At 36.9% G+C, this 24,885-nt stretch overlaps 1 protein-coding gene across 3 annotated transcripts in view; it reads right to left on the bottom strand.

Annotated features, from left to right (window-relative positions):
• NAV3 (neuron navigator 3) overlaps window positions 1-24,885 on the bottom strand; it is a 556,838-nt gene that overhangs the window by 182,232 nt on the left and 349,721 nt on the right. For all 3 annotated transcript variants that reach the window (XM_036018646.1, XM_028532259.2, XM_036018644.1), the window contains exons 6-7: window positions 6,768-6,836; window positions 3,818-3,960 (exon numbers count right to left, since the gene is read on the bottom strand). In XM_036018646.1, the coding sequence (XP_035874539.1) occupies window positions 3,818-3,960; window positions 6,768-6,836 (212 nt within the window). The remainder of the gene's footprint in view (window positions 1-3,817; window positions 3,961-6,767; window positions 6,837-24,885) is intronic.

Genomic DNA, 24,885 nt, shown 5'->3' on the forward strand with positions numbered 1-24,885 from the left:
GTTCAATTGAAAACATTGCCAAATTCTAAGCATCGATCCTAGTAGACCTACGTTGAGTGTTGATGAAAGTAAACACTCGCACACCAGAAGACACTTCGTCTGGATCCCGGAGAATCTGGACGTCTCCTGTCCCATAGATGGGCGGGTACAAGGAACAAATCGCACCAGAGAAACAGTAAGGAGATGGTTCTCTGGTTCTGTGGCAACCTCGTAGCAGCATGAAGAAACAGCTCTCTGCTAACAACCTCTGTTCAGTGATAAGTGGTGAAGGATTGTAATTTGGAAACTGAATTCCAAATTTAGCTTTGAATAGTAACATTCCTAATAATTCTAATCTGCTTAACTTTTTATGTATGTATCCAGATTTTATAAACCAAGAATGATTTCTTAAGATAATTTGTCTCGGGGATGTAAAGTGTATGCCCAAATGAACCAGGGCATCGTTTTCAGAGCATCCCTGACTCCCAGCGAGCAGGTGCTTGATCTTGAGAGCATACATTAGTCTAGAGTGCTCTCGTTGGGTGCACGGGCAGACGGATACACGCTGGTGTCAGGACGTGCTCCTCATGGTTAGTTTCTAAATGGCAGGCCACCAAGAGAGGAAATGTGGACTCTCAAAAGAAACGTTTTTCTAAAAACGATGCTATCTTCATTTTCCCACATGTTCTGAGAAATCTGTTCCCACGTTCCATTTCAACAGAAGGACGAGATGACACTGCTTCCTACCACAGTAACATGTCTATCTCAGCCGTCTCTGCGAGCAACAACCTACGGCCATGTTCACTGATATTTTAATTTCTTTGGTGACATGGGGAAATGAGCACACTATTTTTTGAATTGCATTATTATTAAAATAATGTTAGGTGTATCTTTTGAAGTGCAGTTTGTGATTCTCTGTGATTTCCTTTCATTGGATGTCACACAATTTGCACGTGAGCTATTTTACAATCCCAAACATGTAAAAAGCTACTGTGTTTTCAATGGCATTTAATTTTTCTTATTGATTGATTTTAGAAAGAGAGGAAAAGGAAAGGAAAAAGAGGAAAAAAATCAATTTCTTGTATGTGCCCTGACAGGGTCGAACCTGCAACCTTGATGTATCAGCACAATGTTCTAATCATACAGCTAGGGTCTCAACAACCCTTTTTAAATAGGGAGATAAAATTATTTTAGTTGTGAATAAACCTGTACTACCTATTAACAAACTCTAGAGATTTTTCAATTGATTCATGTAAGTCATCAACTTAGACTTGCTAAAGAAGGTAGAAAGTATATTTCTACTTACAAGGAGTCAGGGAGCACATTAGAGATAATTTGGTTAGACTTCAAGTAAAATATCTTAATTCATTAATTTTAAATGTTACAATTCCTAATAACTAAAAGGAATAGCACTTACAATTAGAATACTAAAGCTAGTACTTTCTGAACACTGTCATTAGAATACTGTACCCTTTGACAATTCTTGTTTAATTTTCATTTTTCTCAGTTATGCCCAGGGTTGTATGCAAGTCAGTGTTGACAGTAACCAATGTGTCCCCGGATGAATCCTGCATTTTCATGTAAGTGATGGCCCCACTACAAATCTCCATCTCAAAGGGGTTAAAACAGGATATTTGTACCAAAAAAGATATACCACTGGAATAGGCTAAAGAACAAATAATAAATTGTTTCATGTGAAATGTTTATTATTGTTTTGTTTGCTCTCATTATTTGAGATCTTGTTTTTGAAATATAAAATATTATGACACAAATATTAATTTAAAAACATCAAAATTAGATATGTTGACATAAATCTGTAACATGCATATTAATATAAATAGCCATGCAGCATGTAAAACAAATTCTAGATGGTTATATTATGTCATGTGATATAATTTATGCTTAAGTTATTACTGGTAGCTTTCAGGCATTTAATGCCTCCATTTGAGGTGTTATACATATTTGTGAATGTGAGATCATACACACTAAATATTTTGTAATTTTTAGCTAGTTAGAATTAGAAGTAATGGCTAACTCACCATGAAAACTTATCTTTTGCTCTAGATTTGGACCTAAGGATATCTGCTGTTCATAGTCAAGAACCTCATAATGAAGGTCGTCTGTCTCCACCTTGTGGTCACTGTAAATCTTGCTACTTTTGACTGAAGGAATGAAAAAAACTACTCCTTGCCTACCTTTGGATTTTTACTTTTAAACATCAGAAATTTTTAAAAAATTATTACACATGACAGAAAAATTCAGATACATTATGCTATCAGATTAGGTCATCTAAAGCATTTCTAGGTCTCTTTGTCAATGCTATTAGTAATTGCTTGGAAAAGCATTATATACCTGTAGCATCTCATAGCTAAACTGGATACTTGAGCAGTCTCTTCAAGACAACTCCATGTGTAAATATGTTTCATTTACCTTAGAATTTCATAGCCCATGCAGACCCTGTATGATACTTTCTGGGAAAGTTACACAACGAGGGAAATATTTTTCTAATAAGAAATTGTTTTTTCCCTTCTCTCCAGGAAAGTTGTAAGTATTCAGTAATACATCTTAGGTTCTTTAGTCAATGCTTTTATTCTACATTTTAGAGCCAAATATGTAACTTCTAAATACACACTAATTTCTTCTTTATCCATTCAACCATAAAAACTGCGGATATTTCAGGGATGGAGACACATTGCTTTGCTTTCAGGGATTTAAGGTCTGCACAATTTTGTGTGAGTGGATGAGAAATTTTCACAAAAGTATTTAAGTCATAGATTACCCCTGTCAATTCAGGTCCGAGTAAGAAACAGTTTTTTGATCAGGTCATCTATAGGAAATAATTTGAGATGATCTAATCTGAGCAAAAAGTTCCTGCTTGGTTGAACTGGTTAAACCAAAGTTGCAAGCCATTATATTAACTAAGCATATATTTATCTTTTGTGTCTTTTGAATTTCATACCTTTTTTGCATGTAGAGTTCAGTATCATCAAGAGAAGTTAAAATTCCATTGATTTGAAGACTCGACCTCAGAATCAGCAGAATGCCCTAGTCCCTCACTTACCCACATTCCTCACAGCAGTGTAAATTCCTGGTTTTCTCAGGGCTTAGGCGTGAACTACCTACTCTCTGGTTTGGACGACAATCCACAGTGAGATAGATGCAGCAAGCCCGCCCCTCTTTAAATGCACATGTTGTACATCACAGAGAACTGTGCATCATGTAGTCAACATATAACCTGACCAGAGCACAGACTTCCACTCTGTGCTCTTTCTCCCTGACAACGTTGAGTTTTGACGGTTCTATTACACATCCCTTCAATAAAGTAAAATAAACATGAGTAATTTGTCTCTTTAGAAAAAACGAAGGTCATAATATGTCTGTGTATTGCTGCTTTCAAATGCCCATAATCATATCTCAGATTTTGATGCTCCAACCTTAGCTGCCCAAACACTATGGTACTTATGTTAACTAAAGCTTAGGATTCAAATAAACTTAACAGAGATTTATGATTTCCAGAGAAGTATTCATAAAACATAAGACAAAAGATAATGCTATTTAAGTACATCTGTGAGAAACTGTTCTGAGAAATAGATTTTATATTGTATATAATTAACCACCGTAACATAAATGAGTCTGTTTCCTTAAAATTTTCTTCGGATAAAAAAACCCTGAAGAAAGTGGGAATTCAGGAGGGGACAGTTAGAAAATACAGAAAACTTCACTGTTAGCATTTCCATTCCAAAGGCTGGAACACTGCTCAAATATTGGACTTAGCATTTAATTCACAAGTCACATAGGTCAGACGGGCGCCCTCATGTGGGAACAGGCTAGGGCTTACCTTTTTCATTGCCATTTGCATATGCTGGAGGCTTGTTTTTGTCAATGCTGTTAAAGCTCTGACTCCTCCTGTTTAAGTTGGAGGCTCCCTGGACCTTGCTGCTGCTGCTGCCCGCGGCTGGCACCCTGGAGGGCCCGGGAAGCCTGAAGCAGTGTAAGAAAAAGGACATCACTATTGTGCATTACCAAAATGGGGGAGGGAGGTGGTAGCGGGAGGTTCTAAGCAGGGAAAAGTTAATGCGAAAATCACAATACACAATGTTCTAAAATCTACTTAAAAAACTGTTGCTTTAAGTGACAGACAAATAGCTAAACATAAGGTTTGAGAATCTTCAGAAAAAAATCTTGTTTCACTTTTTAATAAATATGGCTCCAAAGTATATTCATAATATAGAGCAATTAGAAATAAAGTCACCTGTAACAAAAAAAAATCATACTTACCACACCCTGATGAATAAAAATTGGACCTAAAGGTACTGTAACAATTACATAAAAAGCAAGGGAAATAATAACGCTTAACTTTATTATGTTCTCAGGGCATTGCTCAGCTAAATGGCTAAATGGTAAATACCTATTGACCATCTGAGCTAGTTAGCTGCTTCTGAACACGCAATGGAGAGCAAGGTCATGAGCTGGTTCATTTTTGACCAGTCTGAGTCTCATGAAGACTTCCGTTCTCTTTCCAAAAGGAACCACCTAGGCTTCATCTCAGAAGTGCGGCTAAGCAATCACAAAGGCAATGTACCGGGAAGGGACTCGGGTCTCAGGAGAGAGTCTCTGCTCGCAGAAGTACAGTTTAAAATACACCTGCAGTCTCAGTAGCGTCAGCTATTCTTTGTGTATGAAGGACAGAACATTAGAAAATAATGCAGACTATTTTAAAACTAGAAGTTTGACAGGAAGTACTAATCTGCGGTTATTTTCCTGGGACTATAAATAGATTGGATCATTCACTGTTTAAACAGTTTCTATATTAAAATTTCAAGTCTCAATTTTTTCAATGAATTGTGCCTAAAATGTGCAATTACTATTTTATTTTATACTACTAACATACACTGTATACATAATAGACTCAATCTGCATACATTAAAAACTAGAAATTAAGAAATCATATTCGCATTCTGAGACGTTTTTAAATATATGATATGAAAAGTTGCTGGCCATTTCGGTAGTGCCTGCTGCCACCATGTGACTGCCACTGTGTACTGCTGTGATAATTTCTATTTTAAAAGAAAAATAAAAGTAACCCACGGCTTACAAAACACTACTGAATTTTTTACTGTTCTCTTTTTAAATATTTCAAATATAAAAGAATGTTTATATCTGTTATATCAGTGCCTAATATATTACAATTTCACAGTTGGTTGTGACAATATTCACATTTAAACTCATTGCATAATATTACTTCATATATTATTTCCATAGATTATTAGGAGATTGAATGCTTCATAATATATCAATAAATACTTTTTAGTAGTAACAGAACAGTAAAATGGAATGGACATCAGGAAAGCACATATACCAGCTTAAAAACAGAAGTGTTGATTTCTTAGAATAGTTAACAGCTTCAAAATGTTGACTGTATTTTGGAGTTTAAGTACATGTGGCTAATAAAGAATCTCATCAGCTATTTTGCTAATTAGAGGTTGTGTCATATGCAAGATGAGAATTTTTTCCAAATGATTCCAGCATTTAAACTTGTTGAAATCCATCTCCAGATTTACACGAATTTTGTTGCAAAGCTTGCTGTGCTTGTGATAAAAGTTGATCTGTTTCTAGAAAGTAATTGAAATATGCATTTTAATCTTTACTGTGACCCATGAGGCCAAGTGATCTTTAGTTCTGAGAAGATCAAATTAAAATAATTTTAGAAATCCATTTGCTCTCCTCATTACCCTAATTTGACAGGCAGCCAGGGTTCCAGAACACCCATCAAAGTAATAAGAAGAAATTAGAATAAAGACCCAAAAAAGAAGAGGTAGAGGTATTCTATTGAATCAAAGTCCTTAAAATATATTTTATATGCACAAGTCTTAGAAGTGATAATAAAATGCTCATGCACATGGCAGGTCATTGCTCTTGCACATCCTAACTTACAGCATGCCTTCTGGTTTTTAATTAAATACCCTTTTAGTTTGTCTCTCCAGAACAATTTTAATTACTACAGAAAACCAAGGCAAGGGGAAAAGCACATATTGCAAGTCAAGGCACCATGATGAGTAGGCCTCGCGGTCAAACGTTGCACAGTAGGACTCATCCTTGCAGCAGTGCCCAGTGAGCCCCTGAGACACCTCCCCAGGAGTGAGGCAGCATCTGGAACCACCTAGAGTCAGGGGCACAGACACACGCACTGTGCTGCGCTCAGCTGCTCCACGCCGCCTTCATGCCTTCGGCAACTTAACATTTAACAGAGAACCAAAACTTTCAGCATGTTTTTATATACCAGTACTTTCCGAACAGTCCAGGCTGACTTGGCACTAACTTCTAAGCAAATAAATAAATAGATAGATAGATAGATAAATAAATAAATAAATAAATGTTGGCCATTGTTTCTTAATTCTGCTTCAAAAAATGCAATCATCAATGCATGTCCATCTCAAAAAGCATTTGTAATTTTGCTGCATAACTTTCAGATTCCGAAACCTGGAATGGGACCTTCAAGGCAGTTTTTTTCCTTGACTTTCCTTAAGCCTGGAACCTAGACTTCAGCCCAGTTAAAGCACTGAATCTGACAAAGCTCAGTTAAAGAAGCCAAACCCCATTTTAGTGCTCAGACTCAAACATGCTCATCCCTGAGGCTGCGCAAGGATATCCTCCTGGAAGAATTCAGTCCTCTAAACTGTTCGCCCAGAAGTGTGTACTTTTTGAAAAAAATTGGAGTGATGGGACAAAATATCACTGGGAATTTACTTTATCATCACTAATAAGCAATAAATTAGACATTAACTGACCTAGTAGGCTTTTTCTGACTGGTTGCAATTCCACTGTGATTAGACTGAGGTGCATATCTGGCTGCCAGACTGTATGAGAAGAAACAGAGAAATTGAATTAAAGAGATTTTTTGAACATGGAAAGAAAGCACAAACTTACAAGAAAACTATGAGTTAATGAAATGCAATTGGAACATGTACACACATGGATAAAGAATAAATCAATTAGAAAATTATGATAATGCAACATATACACCATGGTATTTGATTGTGAACACGCTGGGAGGTAATGTGGTGCACCCCTTGTGACATAGGGTGTCATTACTGGCTCTAAAGGTAAGCCTGTGTGACATCATTCACCTTATTTTAAGTAGTATTAATTCACCTTATAAAAGATTTAACTGTTGTAAATGACTACAAAAACTTCAGGAAAACTAGTTTGGTGCATACAATAGAAAGATCTCTTCCTCAAAGAGCTAAAATGAAAATTGGAGTATGAAATGAGCCATCATTTTCCTTAATAAACTCTTCTAATTTGCTGTTTTCACCTAAATGTTATTTTCAAAACCACATGATTAAAATATCTGCTTTCTAATAACTTATTGTTGATCTTCCATCTCAGAGTGTTTTAAAGAAGTCAACTACACAGACGTTTTCCTGAAGAAAGAGTTACACAAGAATTGAGGTGAAAGTGCAGTTAAATTCTTCAAAAACCAAGTGAATGACTACTAATGACAAGTGGGTATTCTTGAATTATAATTCTTAATAATAAAAAATGGATCAAAAACACAGAAGACACATTATTTAAACCAAGTTTTGAAGAACAGTCAATACTTTATAAACAAAATGAAAAGTTGCACTTGAAGATAAACTGATTTCCAAATTCCCCAAGGGGTTTGAACCCGGTGCTCTAAAGGGTGTGGTGAGACACCCGATAGCCCTGAAGGATGCTGACACACCCCCTGATGGCCACGTGCTGACTGATGCCTGTGTGGGCAATCACTTTGCAGGTGAATCGTGATGGCTCTGCATGAACCCAGGGGTTGCATGCACAGTTTCCAAAGCCTCCAAGGAAACAGGAGCACTGTGGGGGTGTTGGAATCAGGGAGGAAGGGGCACTTGGAGCCCTGCTGCAGTCGATCCAGTTGTTTTGCTGCCAACCACAGGGTATTTCAGTCAAAGGATGGGTTTCTCAAGATGATGACATATTTCCTAAGTTATTTCTCACTCCACTGAGCGAGTCTGTGGTGGAAGCACGCAGGTCCTTAAAACCGCCTGGTTAGACAGGAATCAATCCTAATGTCTAGGAAGCTTTTCAGGTTCACAGAGCACTTGTTTTTCACATTTCATTTGAGATATGTTGTTATCTGCATAAAGCATTGCTTTCTATATTATAAGTACTCTGGACTCTGAGTCAGCTGCCATAACCTGCCAAACTACCCAAATAATAATAATAACAGAAGATGATTTAAAATAAAAACCAAAAGTGTCTCAATGAAATTAGAAAATTATTTTTTTAAATTTAAATTTAAGAATAAATGTACCAAAGAAAATCTTTTGTGAGCTCAGCCTGCTTTGTCAATCCAAGAGTCAGAACTGCCTAAAGGTTCGCCTGTAACTCTCCAAATGAAAGACCAGTTTTAGCAGGAGAGACGACAGTAAAACAAGGTACTTTCCTTCATGAAGCTGAAGCTACCTCATTGGTTTTTCTTCCATGATTTTAAGAAATATCATAATTTCTAGTATAGAAATGAAAAAAAATTTAGAGAGGTCAACTGATGTGGCCAAAATCAACTTGGTTTAATGGCTCATGTGTGTTTTCTAATGTGTTACAGAGAGTCCTTGCCACCTATGTTTTTGTAATATGCCCTCACACTTCAATCTTTTGAAATGAGACTTCTGCCCTGGTTTCCTACACTTGTCAAACTGCTACTGGAAGAACAGAGCTGAATTCAGTTCGTATCATACTCCAACATCTTTGCACTTGACCGCATTGTTCCCTTTGCCCTTTTCAGTCTCTCTCCTTTTCAGTCTCTCTCTCTCATACAGATATGCTCACTGAATTGGCCCACCATCTTTTTTTCAAAGGTCCTCTTCCTTAATCCATCTCTTAAGGAAATGAGTTTTCTTATGTCCTCTTTACTCAAATATTTGCATGTGTTCTTTTACTTTGCAATTTGTTTCTTACCCAAGATTTCAAGTAAAATTTACTAGAAATTAGAATTAATGTCTACAACACACTCCCATCCATCAATATCCACTGAGTAAAAGAGGCACCTTTCCATGATCCTCAAAATCACCATATTAAACTCACCATGTTCCTTCTTTTACCACCCAAGTCCCAGTCAGATCCTTCCCTTCATTTCTTGGTTTCTCCTTGCAGCACCACTATTTGGTCCTATGAGCTGAAACCTCTATAGTTGTTTCTTCCCTTTTTCTTTTTAATTATTGTAGGTGTTCAGTCATCACTATGTCATTTGCATGTATATTCTTGTTCAATTTCCATATTGATCACACTAAACTCATGATCTCAACACTTTCTTTAAAACATCTAGCTCCCTTTATTTTTCTTAGTTTTGTTTTTTTTTTTTTAATCTGGTTCTGCTTTCCTAAATAGCAGAAAAACATTTTTCTTTCTCCAGAGTGCTTGAAATACCATTTCCCAAGTTTCAGATTTATAAACACTAGTGAACAGCAGGTAAGTAGGTAAGCTAACACAAGCTATTAGTAAAACAGACACAAAGAACATGTAGACACAGCACTGAGGCAAGTGGGGTAGAAACACAAAGTCAGGGCACCAGTAAACCAAGGCTTTTCACACATCTGGACTCAATGAAGATTGCATATTTTTTTCCTGAAATATTGTCAAATGAGACTATAGCTAATGAGTGGCAAAAATATCAGTAACAGAACAAAAGAAATAAATATTTTGAGATTCACTGTGGGTTCTACTAAAGGAAGTATCAGCTCCTCTACCTGATAGAGTGGAACACTAAGGGAATTCTTTTCATTTCCCATAACTTGGAAGGGATAAGGGGACTAGGGACAGCCAATGGTGGGGGTTGGGGGAGGAGGAATGAAACTCATCTGGGGCCCACTACACAGAGAGTTTTAAACTGAGTTCTTTAAACAGGACTTTCTAATCTGGCATCAGTGCAAGTTCCGATGCGAGACTGTAATGTCCAGTTAGTATAAGGAAAGAAAGGTTCTCAAAGCAAACATCCTGAATTGCCATCACCCATTTTTAACAACCACCAGAGCTTTGCTACTCACAAATGCTGTCCATGGACCAACAAAAGGGGCACTGAGTCAGAATCTGTTTAAATAGCAAAATCAAAGCAGTTGATTACTCAACAGCAGATATTACTCATCTGCTGTTTAATAGCAGAAACATTTTAATAGAGTCCCCAAGTGATTCCTATGCATAATAAAATTGAAGGAGCTGCACTCTGCAGAATATCCACAAACTACAACCCCTTGGAGGAAAAAAGTTTGTAGTTTCCTAAATCAAACAGCATAATCTAACTCAAGGCACACTTCATCTTCTATCTAGCTGCTGCTTCATTTTTTTATTTAATATTTTATTGTTTATGCTATTACAGTTGTCCCACTCTTTCTCCCTTAACACCCCTCCATGCAGCCTGTCCCCCACTTCCATAACCAGTCCTCTCATCCAGCTACCGTCGATACCTTTCTTCTTCTAGAAACCCGGGTCTCACCTTTCTCCATGCGATAGCTCTCTCTCCAGCTACTCCTCCTGTTTCCCAAATACGGGTCCACTCACTATCCCCACCTGTAAATTTTGGACTACCATGATGAATATTTCAAAATCATAATCCTAAGCATCAGGATTATGCCTAGAAAGAATTGCTCTCCATTCTTTTTACATCACATCACATTCTATTTTGTACCCAAATCTCAATCCTAAACTCAGAGCCTCTTTTCAATGTTTCCTTAATACTTCTTACATACTCCACCAGGATCTACCACCTACATTTCTTCCAGATATTCCAAATATGTTCCAAACTTCATTCGCTTTCCTTCCTTCAGACCACCTTCTCTCTCTTTGATTTTGCTATTTAAATTCAGCATCACTAACATTTTCTCCACTGAACAATATGGAGTTGTCCTAATAATTACTCAGGTTTTTTTTTAACTTCCTTGTCATTTCTTTTGTGGACTCTAACAATACCTCCTCACTAGATTCTTTGTTATCAGTCCATTTTTATGTCCAGGCAAATCAAATTATTCTTCCCACAGCCAACGGAATTAACTCCCCTAAGAAAGAATGGAAGCCAGTCTCTTTCTTTGAAATTGCTGTTGACTCTCCATTGTCTCCAGGATAAAATCCAAGCTCTGAGGTTTGTGTATGCAGCATTCAACATGTCTCCTCATCCTCTCCTACGGTTTCATCTCCTCTGCCACACTGCACCCCACGCTCTCCATGGTCACCACCTCTTCCCCTTGCCTGTGGCCTCGTTTCTCATGGGCCCATTGATTTTCTCATGAGGAGTCCTTCATCTGAAACCATTCCTTCTCTCTTTCACATTATGAAATCATACTTGCATTTCAAAATCTTGTCCACATATCAATTTAAATTGAAGCATATTTCAAGTTCAGAGTTAGTTTTTCCTCCACGGGTTTATAGGTCTTCATTCATCTGTAGCTATTAAGTTCATATGGGAATTCATCATGGTAAATGTTTCCCAAACTGACGGTTTATTGTCCAAGACAGAAATACAAGGTATGTTCAGAAAGTATCCAGCCATGTAATATTAAAAAAAGAGAGAGACATTCATTGAAGAAGATATAAGATATAAGAAACGCTGTACAAAGGACAATGATGCCTCTGTACCCTTCACAGTAGGCACCTTGGGACCTCACACAGTTCCAGTCACCATCAGCTGCCCTATCATATTTTCCTGAATCTCCTCGATAGTCTGAAATCTCTTCCCTTTCAAAGGTGATTTTCATTTTGGGAAAAGCCAGATTTTGCAGGGCGCCAAGTCTGGGTTGTAGGGGGACTGAGTCACCTGGGTGGATTTGACATTGCACCAAAAACCTCTGTAGGAGATATGATGCATGAATGGGAGTGTTGTTGTGATGAAGCTGCCAATCACCAGCTGCCCATAGCTGTGGCCTTCTGAATCATCTGAATAGTTTCAGTGGAGGAATGTTCAAGCTTAATGTAAAATTTGATGCAGATTCATTGCTCTACTCACTCAGTCATTTTGAATGTGATGGCCACACAGTACACATGCTCACTCAATGGCATCTACCATCCCCACTGACTAGTACAGTGAAGTCGTCATTGTTCATGCATGAGCATTCCAGTCCACTCTCCTTGGCTGTCAGGTTACAATGATGTCACACAAACCATTCTCACTATATTAACAATGGCTGGACTTTTTCCAGACAGACCTCATATATTATGTTCATTTTTTTTGCATCTTCAGTTCCTCTCATGGGATTGGTATGTGTTCAGTAACTAAATGATTAATGGATGTTTACTGGATAGTATTATCAAACAATGGTATGTTACAGCCCCATCATTTCAGCTAGGGGAACTGTTTCAAGAATGGGATTATTAAAAGTACACTAAAGAAATACTCTCATCTTATTGTGTCCTTATTAAATGACAAGCAGTTTACATTTATTTTCTCATTTTCTTTCTTTCTTTCTTTCTTCTGATGATTTTCAGGGATTCTTTTCTTTATTGAATTATTTTGGGTGACACTGGTAGCATTTAAACATTAAGCCATTCATTCGTACCAGTTATACCTCTTGTAAGTAGCAGTACTAAAATTTAAACTTTGACTTGTTAGTTTCTATACTCTGTCCTAGCATATAATATCATCTTGTTGCAAATTCATTACAAATTATAATATTTTAATGCTTCTTTTACTATTAATTTATTGTCTTGTAAATCTGCAAATATCTCAAAGACATTATAATAGTAATTTTATATTCCATACATAAAACCATCTCTTCTAATGTCAAATAAGTCTACTTTCAATAGATACTCTGCAACATTCAGATATATAACATTGAATAATTTCATTCAACAGGTCAGTTACTGTACATAGAATTCTAGAATAGGCAATAACAAATGTTAAATGGCAAGATACTTTTAGCATCTAAGCAGCTCTCCTCAAATATCTTCCAAGTAAACTCTATCTTTAAAAACTTTAAGCAGCACGTTAGTCAGAGTGAGCAAATATGGGACATTATTTATAACCTCTCACTGCCCCCCCCCCATTGAACACATGGCCAATCAATCACAGCATGCTGTTTTCTGATGAGCCCTATATGGGCCTCAGAACCCTCGGCCGAGACTCATGTAACATCTCTTAATAAAAAAAAATAGAATAAGAGTGAAAATTATTTTCATCTCTTTTTTAAGTTCTCATCAAAATATTGTTAAGTTTTAATGGTTTAGTACAGGAATTTTGTAGAAGATTCTATTTCTGTTGTAGTTATTCCATCAGTGGACTTCCATGAGAAGTAAAGATTATGTAATCTTATTCCTTAGTTTTCATCCTCAAAAATAAAGTTAAACCCAGACATAAAGCACATGTGCATCATTAAAAATCACCAAAATGTAATATCTGAGCCTCACACAATTTATCATTCTTTATTTCTGTTTACTACTAACAAGTTTATTTAAAAAAATCTCAGTGGAGACTGTTGGTATTTGAATTGTCTTGATTTTTGCTTAATTACAAATATTTTAAAATATTTTTTAAAAATTTTATTTATTTATTTTTAGAGAGAGGAGAAGGGAAGGAGAAAAAGAGGGACAGAAACATCAATGTGTGGCTGCCTCTCACGTGCCCCCTACTTGGGGACTTGGCCCATAACCCAGGCATGTGCCCTGGAATGGGAATCGAACCAGTGACCCTTTGGTTTGCAGGTCTGGGCTCAATCCACTGAGCTACACCAGCCAGGGCTAAAGTATTTTTTCTTATTTATTAAGTCTGCAATATTTTTTTAACACCTACTATTTTCCCAAGTCAGAACCTAGAAAGCCACAGCAACTTGCTAAGGAACTGGGCCTTTTTCCTGCCTGCAGTGGGAACACCAAAGATTTTAATTGCAGAATAAATAATAAATTTCAGATTAGAGAGAGATTCTTTTCTAAGAGATATAAAGGTGGAATTGGAGGAGGAAGGAGCCTAGAGACCAAATAGAAAATTACTGCTATAATTAGTCAAGACTCAATGATGGTCTACATGAAGGGAGAGGCCCAGGAAACAGAAGTCAACAATTAATTAGAGATGTTACAATCATGGCCATAGAAAGTGTAGGAAAGAGAGGGACCCAAGGTGGCTACAGGATGTCTGGCTTGAGTTGCATAAGAAAGTTACATAGAAGTTATGTAGTAGTAGAATGGGACTGAACATCCATGGTATAGTGTACAAAGATTAAAAAAATCAAGTCTCCACTTTTAAGTTATGTCACCAGTCAGACTGTGAATGAAGTAACAGGAAATTCGAGGAAGATGGATTTTCACGGGTGACTAAGTCCACTTTCATAATACAGACAAAGCAAAAATCACTTTATGATCTTATAGTAATAACAGTGGTTCTCTTATAAAGTACATGAATGCCTCTGGATGTTGAATAAATGAATAAATAGGCAATTGCCTTCATATGCCTAAAGTTTTTACAGATAGACACAGATATTGAGAGACTGATTTGGTTGATTGTTCCTTAATTCTAATAAGCATATATTCATTGATCTAATCAACCAATTAATGAATTGTTAAAAAGACTTGCTGACTATTGGCCCTATGCTGGAAAGATTTAATTTGGAAAAATTAGGTTTAAATGTTCAGGGATTAGTGTTTTGCTTTGAGAAGTGATTTCTTGAAAGTGAATACAATTACTATATTTTTAGGACTATAAGAAACACCAGACCATAAGATGCACCTAGGTTTTAGAGGAAGAAAATAGGAAAAAAATTTTGAAGCAAAAAATGTGGTAAAAATTTTCATAACCTGTGACCCCGCTCCACCTCTGCCCGGCCCCCACAGTGAGCCAGGTAAGCTATATTTGGACTATAAGACACAGCCCATTTTCCTCCCAAATTTGGGGGGAGGGGGTGCGTCTTATAGTCTGAAAAAATATGATAACTTTTAAAACCATATTTACTAACTCAGAACCCTTCCTAACAATTATAATTTGATATTTAATAGAAACTGAATTTACTTCAAGCTTGGGGAAATACAAAAATACTAAGTAGGTGTGCAAAAAGTGGCACATTGGAATATTTACTTTCTGTGGATTATTAAATTGAAATGCTGGCAGTAAAAATCTAGTATCTTGGTTAATAACACAGAATCTAGAACTAGGCAGCCCTACCTGAAGACCAGCTCAGCTGTTCTCCGCCTTTGTCCACATCGGTTAATGAGGATTAAACTGCAAACTGCTTAGAAGGCTGTCATGTACAAATAAGTGTTGTTACAGTTAAAAAAATTCTGTGGGATTTAGATGTACATTAGAGAACCCCCAACTACACTAAGTAATCTCCCACAGGAGGCCGTATAAATATTCAGGTGAATTTAGTACAACATAACTTCCTGTGTTCTTCAATGCCTATAATTACCCTGCCCTCCTGAGCTTGGTAGTCTTACTAACACCACACCCTTTGGTTCTCACCTATCACTTTTGGGATTGCTACCTGCTCTTACTCCACAAGCATGGACAGTACTTGAGCTTTTAACTCTTGCTCTCAGCCTTCTGGTTTATAAAACCATGATTTCTTGAAGGTGATTATAATGAAATTTTATTCTCTCTCCAACCTTCCTGGACACTACTCACTCTTCTTTCTCAAAATCAGCAATATCGATCCCTATAGGTCCCAATCCTATAAAGAGCCATAAGAAGTTGTCCCAAAGAACATGCAACAACCATTATTCCCAAAGTAACACACACTGAGTGAGCCTTCTGAACCCCATAATTCTCAGCACTGAACAGAATTCAAAAAGTATTCAAATGTAGAATTTAATAAATGTTTTGTTTTGTGATGTATGATTATATGAAAATATAGTTTTGATATGTTTAGAAAATATAGTATATTTACTTCACTATTTCAACCAGAGTTTTATGTTGGATTTATACTCTAGATTTCATGACTAGTTCGAAAGACAAGGATAAATGTCTTAGAAAATGAGACATTCTTCAACAAAAATAACAAAAAAAAGTAATTTGCCTTTAAGAAGGTAGCAAACAAGCTACCATAGCTCTAAATATGTTGCAAGACAAATGAAAGGAACATTTTGTTGTTTGCTCACTTCACCCACAAATGTAGTCACCACAGTGTTGTTCTGAGTCCTCCTTTTTCCTCCCCAGCTTTACACAATTTTCTTGAAGAATCTTTTCCCTTTCTGTCACTTCAATCAATAAAACATGGTTAAGCTAATGTTCCCCAGTCTTTATCCCTGACCCTATCGGTTCCCCTGGGCCCCAGAGCCACACACTAGAAAAAGTCCCACTGAAATATCAAATTCATGAAAACCGAAGTTAAACTTTTTCTCTCCACCTCCTTCTTTACATCTGTTTTCACTATTACATTATTATTTTATTCTCCCCAAGCCCGTTCACCCAGTCTGACCCCATGCCTGCTAACACTGACCTGCTAGTTCTCCTGCCTCTGTATCTGCATTGCCCGCCCCCCTCACTGCTCCCCAAAGCCCAACTCTACTCTGTCACTAAGCTTATGTTCCTCAGTTAAAAATGGCATCATTTTTCCTGTTAAAAAAAAAACAGGCAATTTTCCTTGACATTCAAGAAGTAAGTCTCACCCACTAGATGCATCATGCAGGGCCTCCAGAAACTGACCTCTGTCTACTTCTTTAGTCTTATTTCTCATCAGACCCTGAGGCAATTTAAACCCAGAACTGTAATAAACTGTTTGATGCTCTGCTGCAATTTAAATACAGGGCTATAATAAATTCTTTGATGCCCCTTTCATTAAGAGGTGGGATCTTTGTCCCACCCCTACCCCTTGAATCGGGGTGGGTTTGTCACTCCTCAACCAACAGGTCCCCATGTAGCAAGTAGAATGTCCAGGAGGCTGTTGTGCTGGAGAGGCCCTGTGTAGTCACTATTCCAGCTTAGCTGCCAGACATGTGAAATAAAGTTCCCTTAGAAGTGGATTCTCCGGCTACAGATGTTTTGCTTCCCAGAAGTTCCCTCTAGAGGCATGCCCTGTCTGATTCCTAGGCCCACAAAATCCATAGTATCATAGATGGTTATTGTTTTGCGCCACTATATTTTAGGTGTTTTTTTTAAAACAGCAATAGATACCCTGAACACACTTTCAGTTACAGGTTTGCCTTGACCGAACAGTTGCCATCTTCTGACTGAAAAATAGAGCTTCTTTCCCCAGTGCATGGGCCTCCCTCCCCCTGTGGTCACTGGGTACCGTCCTCGGCTAGACCGGTTAGCAGACCCTGCTGAATTATCTGGTTAGACACATTAGAGTGTGGGCAAGTGAAAGGTAAAGCACCACCATTTCTCTGCCACACATCTAGCGTGGTTCTTGGCACGTGGTGGGTGCTGAATCTTTATTTGTGAAAAGGTAACATTTGAACTCTCAAGTCACTCATAGGGGGAAAAACACTGAGCTTTAATGTAATAGGTAAAGATTCACTAAGAACAATGTCATCTTTCATTAAAACATTTCATTTCATGTCCATGTGGTATTCATTAACTATGCCCAACTGCATTGCGATTGGCTGATTAACACACAAAAATTAGGCACAAAACATTATTCTTAAAATGTTGGTACTTAATACAAATCTAATAGAATAAACTATGTTTATCAGAGAAACAGAGAACATAAAGGCAATTTTTCATATTGTATAGATTTTTATAACTCCATCTGTATTAAGAAATCATATAGAAAATTATTTTAGAATCACCTTTATTCCTCCCTTGTCTATCTGACTTCAGTCCTGAAGTCACACAAATGCATATACAGAAATCCCTATACAGAAAACGTATACAAACATTTAGTACTCTTGATTCCCAAATAAAGGGAAAAATGTGCTTAACCCTAACATCACATTTGTCCTTTTGACAGCATTATGCCCAAGGCACCGAGGAGGGGCACAAAGAAAGAAAGCACAGAATTTGAAGTAAGAAATTTTCTGGGCATGGGTTTTACTGAACACTTTTTACCTCCTAACTGTACTTTTCTTTTTCAAGATGGCATGTTACAAGGGTAGAAATTATTTCCTTTGAGATTCACTGAATATAACTTGAGAGAAAATTAAAAATGAGTTACCCAAGACACACTATAATTAAATATATGGGAATAAAGTTTTAAACTGAGGATTTTTTGGCAAAACAAACTTTGAAGACAGTGAAGCACACTCACTAAAATGTTAAGACTCAGATATATTGAAAGATATGTCCTGTGATTGCTGCATAAAAATGAAACCATATATTCAGAGTTAAGATTTGAAGAATTCTTTTAACCAAATTCTTCCTTTAGTATGAAGATTTTTTAAAAAGATTTTATTTTCTTATTTATTTTTTAGAGAGGGAAGGGAGGGAGAAACAGAGAGAGAGAGAGAGAGAAACATCAATGTGTGGTTGCTGGGGGTCATGGCCTGCAACCCAGGCATGTACCCTGACTGGGAAAGTATGAAGATTTTTATGTGTGTATGATCTTTGTGTAATATCACAAATGGTAGCTGACCAGCTAATAACTCTAAGAAAGAGGGAGGTCTTCAGTTACTTCTGAAAAGTACTTATGTATCTCAAAACCATATACGCTCCTTCAAAAATATTTATGACATTTGCAACAACTATACTTACATCAGAGAATGTAATCAACATGCTTTCCTGTTCAATTTAAATTTTGCTGAGACTTCACTATAAACAGCTATTGCCTAACTCACACATGAGTCAGAAACTAGCTTTCATTCACATGTGTTTCATTTTAGCAGCTGGGTGGCTGCAATACCATCCCAATCATGTGCAAGACAGGTTACTGTGATAACTTATCTCATTAGTGAATTATGATATGTAAATATGTTATGACCTCTGTCTTATCTTAAATTTCGACTGACAATTCATCAGGCCACCTGCACAGTCTGCTCTTGTGGGAATTCAAAGCAGAGCTAAGGAGGGAGATGCCTGTGTAACAGAGGCCCACATGGAAGTCTCGTGCTCTCTCAGGAATGCAGAATTTTAAGATAAAGAACTCGGGAATCTGGGGCCATATTTCTTTCACCATATTATCATAAACTAGATTTTCCACAGTGCTCTTACTTACATGTAGCTCAAAACATTATGCTCTTCCATGAACTGTTACATTTAGAATTTTCAGCATGAAGTAAAATTATATCCTAATACATTAAGTGCCCCATTATAAAAGTTAACTTTAATGTAACCAACTCAAAACATTTGACTCTGAATACTAGTAGACAAAAATATTTTGTTAGGCTGAGAATCTGAACAAGCTTTTGCAAAGACTACTACCCTGATTAGTGAAAAATATTGATTAATACTTCTAAAGACTTAAAAAATGTAGTAAGCACAAAATATATTAAATTCTTTCTTACTTCATGAAAATGACCTTTAATTTTAATACTTACAAAGCAATTATATAAATGAATGTTTTTAACGTGTTTGAAGAACAGTTAGAATGTCAATTTTATAGAGTTCTTATAATTGAGCTACTCTCAATTTACAGCAAAGTAAATGTGATTATCAGTATGGTCCATCTTATAGTATTAAGGAGTGGCTGGAGTCTCAAAACATCTGAGGGTGAGCTTTGGCCCAAAGCCTGTCCCTCAGCTCTGCAGGGACAGAATACCAATTTCATTTATATATCTATGAGACTAAGAGGTTAGTCAGGAAGGGGGAGACAGTAGGTAGGGGTGGTCAGAAGTGGAAGCACAGGAAACAGAATATGAAGAAGCAAATGTTGACAGTGTACTTTATAATAAAAAAGGACCCATGGCCAATGGTGAAAATCTCACTGGCAAGATGTAGTCACAGAAATGTGTAAGTCCCTTAAATCTACCTCAGTGTCACCCAGTCACCCCCTGAATATAGTCTGGTCTTCCATGGAAGTCTGAATACAGGAAAATAATTCAATGATCATACTGACAAGATCATTATGTATTTTATGACAGTTGCATTTTCTATAAATCAATAAGTTGAAATTTTAAAGTACAATCTTTAGTGGAAAACATTAATATATAATAATTTCATACAGTTTAAAATTGCAGGTATATAATCAAATCTCCATTACCAGTGCTCTATTTAGAGGAGAGTGCCCTGTAAATACTAAAAATAAAATAGAACCAAATAATTTCTAGCACCTGGGAGATAATGTTCATAAAATACATAAAGTATCTCAAAATATCCTTTGGTGAAATGTTAAAGAAATAAATGCAAGTCAATTATCCTGGATCACAGTTCTGTGATGATACACAAATCACATTTTTAAAAAGATTCAGTAGTTGTAAGACCAAAACATAAAAACTGGCTTGCTATTGTTTTTATCTAGATATCTATATCAAAAAGCGTAAGTCATAATTTAAATTCTCTAAATTAGGAGTCAGATTCTTTAAAATATATATTATATTCTCACAACTCCCTTGGAAAGATAGAGTATAATTATAACGTTTTCATTTTCACCTGGAGAAATTATGTTTAATTCATTGATTTTTATTTTGTTAAAGAAAAAAATAAAGTTATCAGAACTAAGAATGATTCTGTCCAAGCCTTCTCCCTAACATGATGTCACTAACATGTTGATAAAGGAATAATAAAGTTTTAAGTTCGTAATATCAAGGATGACTGAATAGAGACAGGGGACATAAATGGACAAGTCTTCAAGAGATTTTGGAGATCTGAAAATAAATCAAGTCATGTTAATGGAAAACACATTGTAAGGGAAGCCTCATTCCAGTATGTACCTGGAGAGAGGGCTAAATATAGAAAAATATGGAGAGACAATGGACAAGCTAATGATAGACAAAATGACAGGACTATGAGTAAAAGGGAGTTTAATCAAATGTTTATTTCAATCACTATCAAGGACCAGTTATGGCCAGACATAAAGAAACCAATTAATTAACCACCCAAAAAACAGAAGGAGTAAGAAGAAAGAAGATAAAGAAGTAGCAGCAGCAGCAGCAGCTACTTTAACTATAATAACTGAGTAATCTCAGAAAAAAAGATGCTGGCATAGAAGGGCCCCTCAGTTTACCTGGACTAATCCCTCTAAGGCTTCAGTAAATGAACCTTGGTCCATTCTTAAAGTTATCTATCAGTTTATGCTTACAATTCAATCAAATATCTACTTTCAATAGACATTCACAGAAGGGCTTGAATAGTGAAGAATCAGAGTTTATGTATTAATTCTGCAGAGCACCCTTACAATTGCCATTATATAAATACTCCACTGGCTTTAAAATTATTGGAATCAACCTATTCTAAGAACTCAGAAAAATCCTATATGTACAACACAGAATATAAATTATTTGAAACTTAGTAAAAACTAAAGTGCAAATGACTAAGGTTAGAAATTGTTAGTGGGTGGGAGAGAACTACACAGAAGTGCTGATATCCTGTTTTACAAAACACAATGTCAAAACATATTCTATAGTTGATTGAGAAAGAATTAAAGGTGTTAATTTCATTATATAAAGTTACTAACCTAACTAGCAAAAGAACAAAAGAGTAAAATTTAACCGTTAGTAGCACTCCTATAAAGAACTGTCTCTATTTACTATCTCCAATTCCTCCCTCCAGTTTTATATCAAATAGATTGCAGAAGCTATCACAGCCACTACTCCAGTGGAATAGCTCCTGTCAAAGTCTCTAGTGCAAAGCCCAATCATGGATTAATCTGCAGCACTCATTCTACTTATGTGCAACATTTAATGCAGCTGGGGTCATGTGGGTAACTAGGCTAGAAACATAAACTTGGTGGCCACATTGTCTGGATTTAATTTACAAATTAATTATGGTGTGTGCAATTTAATAGATCTTTCCATTTTCAGTGTCCTCATCTGAACACAGGATTAATAATAGTACCCATGTCACAGGGGTGTTGTAAGGACTGCAAGAATGAAAGTGTGGATAAGGTACTTAGAATGGTGCCTCGAACATAGCAAGGGCCACACATAAACTATTACTGTTGACCGCTCCCTGCCACTCAGACCACTTCCTTCACTCCTTCCCAGGGGGGGACAAGTTCTGGCTCTCCTCCTGCATTATTACAGGTGGCCTCTTCTCGGCTTCCTCTACCAGGTCTTGCCATCTGCCTGCTCTATGAACACTGGTGGGCCCCTGAACCCATCTTCAATCCTCTTCTCTTCATCTACACACAGATTTTGGTGACTTTATTATGTCTAGTGTCATCACTGTTTATAATTTCTATACATTTATATTTCCAGAATTTTTGTTGATAGCCTACACCTGTCCCTTAAACTCCAGTCTTGGAACTCCAATTGTCTCCTCACTATCTTCAATTAGATACACTTACTAGACATTTCAAAACTGACATGTCCTAGATGAATATATGGCCTTCTCCCCATCAAACCTGCTAGTCCCCATTCTTTTCTCTTTCAGTAAATGGAAGCACCATCTTTCTAATAGTTAATACAACATTAGAGTCTCCTCTGTTTCCCAGTCCTACTTCAGACCTGTGAGCTAAGTACCCTCAAGATATATTTGGAATTCATCCTCCTCTGCCCACTTTCACCATGGAAGTTCGAGCTTTCCTCCACAACTCCACAACAGCTTTCATCTTTTCCCACCATAATCTGTGTTCAACACAGTAGCCAGAGCGGCCCTTTGATTTGTCTTCCTGCTTATGTCCTTCTTTATGGTGCATCATATCTTCCCATCTCTCCCGGAGCAACATCCAAAGTCCTTACAATGATGACAGGGTCATACTAGTTTCTCCCTGCTCCTTATCTGAATTATGTTACTCTTCTGTCTCTTTTCCTCTAATCCAACCTAACTGGGACAGGCTCCCACATCAAGCCCTTAGCTATTGTTCGTCTGTCAGCCTGAAGCACCTACCACAAGATAATCACCCAGTTCCTTTGCTCAGTATTGTACACCTCTTTGCCCCCCTTTTTGATTTATTTTTCTCCACTATCAGCTATCCAATTACTGTTATGTATTTTAGTTGACTGTTTATTTTTGGTCTACCATCACCAGAATGAAAGCTTCAAGAGGCAAGGATTCTCTGTGTATTCTGTCCTCTGCTGTATCTCTATTGCCTAGAAGAGTGTGTGGAACAGACTCAGTGCTACATAAATATCTGTTGACTACATTAAAGGGGGATGGGAGGGCCTGGGGAGTGAATCAAAACACAATGACCAAATCAATAAATAAAAACTAATAGAAGTATTTTATTTAGCTATGTGGTATTAACTACTAAAGAAAATACCTAAAATAATTAAAGGAGTTACCGCTGTGTAGCTAGATTGAGCTTGGAAAGGTCTGATCATTATGCTGTTATTTTTAATCATAAGGATATTGTTACTTTGAATTACATTTAATAAAAATTAGAAATAACATGGATTAGAAAAAGTGAGAAAGGAAGAAAGTGATGAGGTTGACAAAGTTTTTAATGTGAGTCAATCTATTTTATTAACACATGTGATATGATTTTAAGGTAGAAGAGAATATAAAAGTAGTTTTTGCATGTCTACTATACTCGTATGCTGAGTATTAGGGTAAAGAGCCACATTATGCACAAATTATTTCATGTAGTCTTTTTTATATCCATATGAGGAAGTTATCATCATTTTGACATTAGAGGGAAGAACACTGGCATTTGAGCAGGCTAAAATCACGTGCCCAATGTCCCGTCCCTGGGAGCTGGCAGGCAGGATTCAAACCCATGTCTGCCTGACTCTAAAATAACCAGTGCTCTACAGCTACTGCCTCATCTATAACAACAGAAGAATGAGTGGTTTCAAGCTTTGTAAATCATTTTTCAAGCTTTGAAAAAAACAGAGTATGACCAAAGTGTGTGTACATACATTCTTTTCATATTATATCCCCTTAAGTTTCTCAATTAAAGAATAATTTCTGGGAACCAAAGTGTCCCAGGTTCGATTCCCAGCTAGGGTACATTCCTGGGTTGCAGGCCATAACCCCCAGCAACCGCACATTGATGTTTCTCTTCTCTCTCTCTCTCTCTCTCTCTCCCCCCCTTCCCTCCCTAAAAATAAATGAATAAAATCTTTTAAAAAAAAGAATAATTTCTTTCCCTTCAATTATTTCTCTTTAGGCATAAAATATCCTGATCTTTTCTTTTCTGAATACTCTTTTTGTTAAATCCTCAGCCAAGGGTATCTTTATTGATTTTACGAGAGAGAGGGAGAGAAAGAGATAGAGAGATAGAGACAGAGACAGAGACAGAGACAGAGATAGAGATAGAGATATATAGAGAGAGAGATGTGAGAAACATCAGTTGGCTGCCTCCTGTACTCACCCTGTCTAGGGACTGTACCTGCAACCTAGGTATGTGCCATGACTGGGAATTGAACACGCAACCTTGTTTGGTGTACAGGGTGACGCTGCAACCAACTGAGCCACATGGCCAGGGGAAATTATCCTGCTTTTTAAAAAAGATTCATAAATGTCCTTTTAGTTTTGTTTTGTTTAAAGTTTAACTGATTCACTGACTTTTTTTTAATACCACACTGTAGGCCAGAACACAGAGCTGAGTTCAGCAACTAATAGAAGCCAGGTTCGTGAGAGCTTAGATTACCAGTGCCTTCCTGTCATCTTAAATTAAACTTCCTCATGTACTTTACAAGATTTATAACCCCAGGCTGAAAAGCTGTAAACTGTCCCAGTTTCAGAGTGAATCTCCCAGAAGGAAATTATGTTTCCTGTAAAAGAAAGGCGAAATCCTCCATGGGAGAGTCTTCCAAGAGCAACGTGGGTGGTGGGGTTGCAGGAACCTTGGGACAGGGCTACAAAGGGAACAGACCAGTCACTCAAAAAGCTTGTACCCCAAGGTTTGCAACTTGAGTTGTGGGCTCTACAGGAGCAAGTTTATCTACATTGGGCATTGACACGGTCTTGATTTTCTCCTACGAAATGAAAAGCACAAGCGTAAATGATCATCTGGGCAGATCATG

Source organism: Phyllostomus discolor, chromosome 2 (assembly GCF_004126475.2).
Source record: "Phyllostomus discolor isolate MPI-MPIP mPhyDis1 chromosome 2, mPhyDis1.pri.v3, whole genome shotgun sequence".
NCBI classification, from domain to species: domain Eukaryota; kingdom Metazoa; phylum Chordata; class Mammalia; order Chiroptera; family Phyllostomidae; genus Phyllostomus; species Phyllostomus discolor.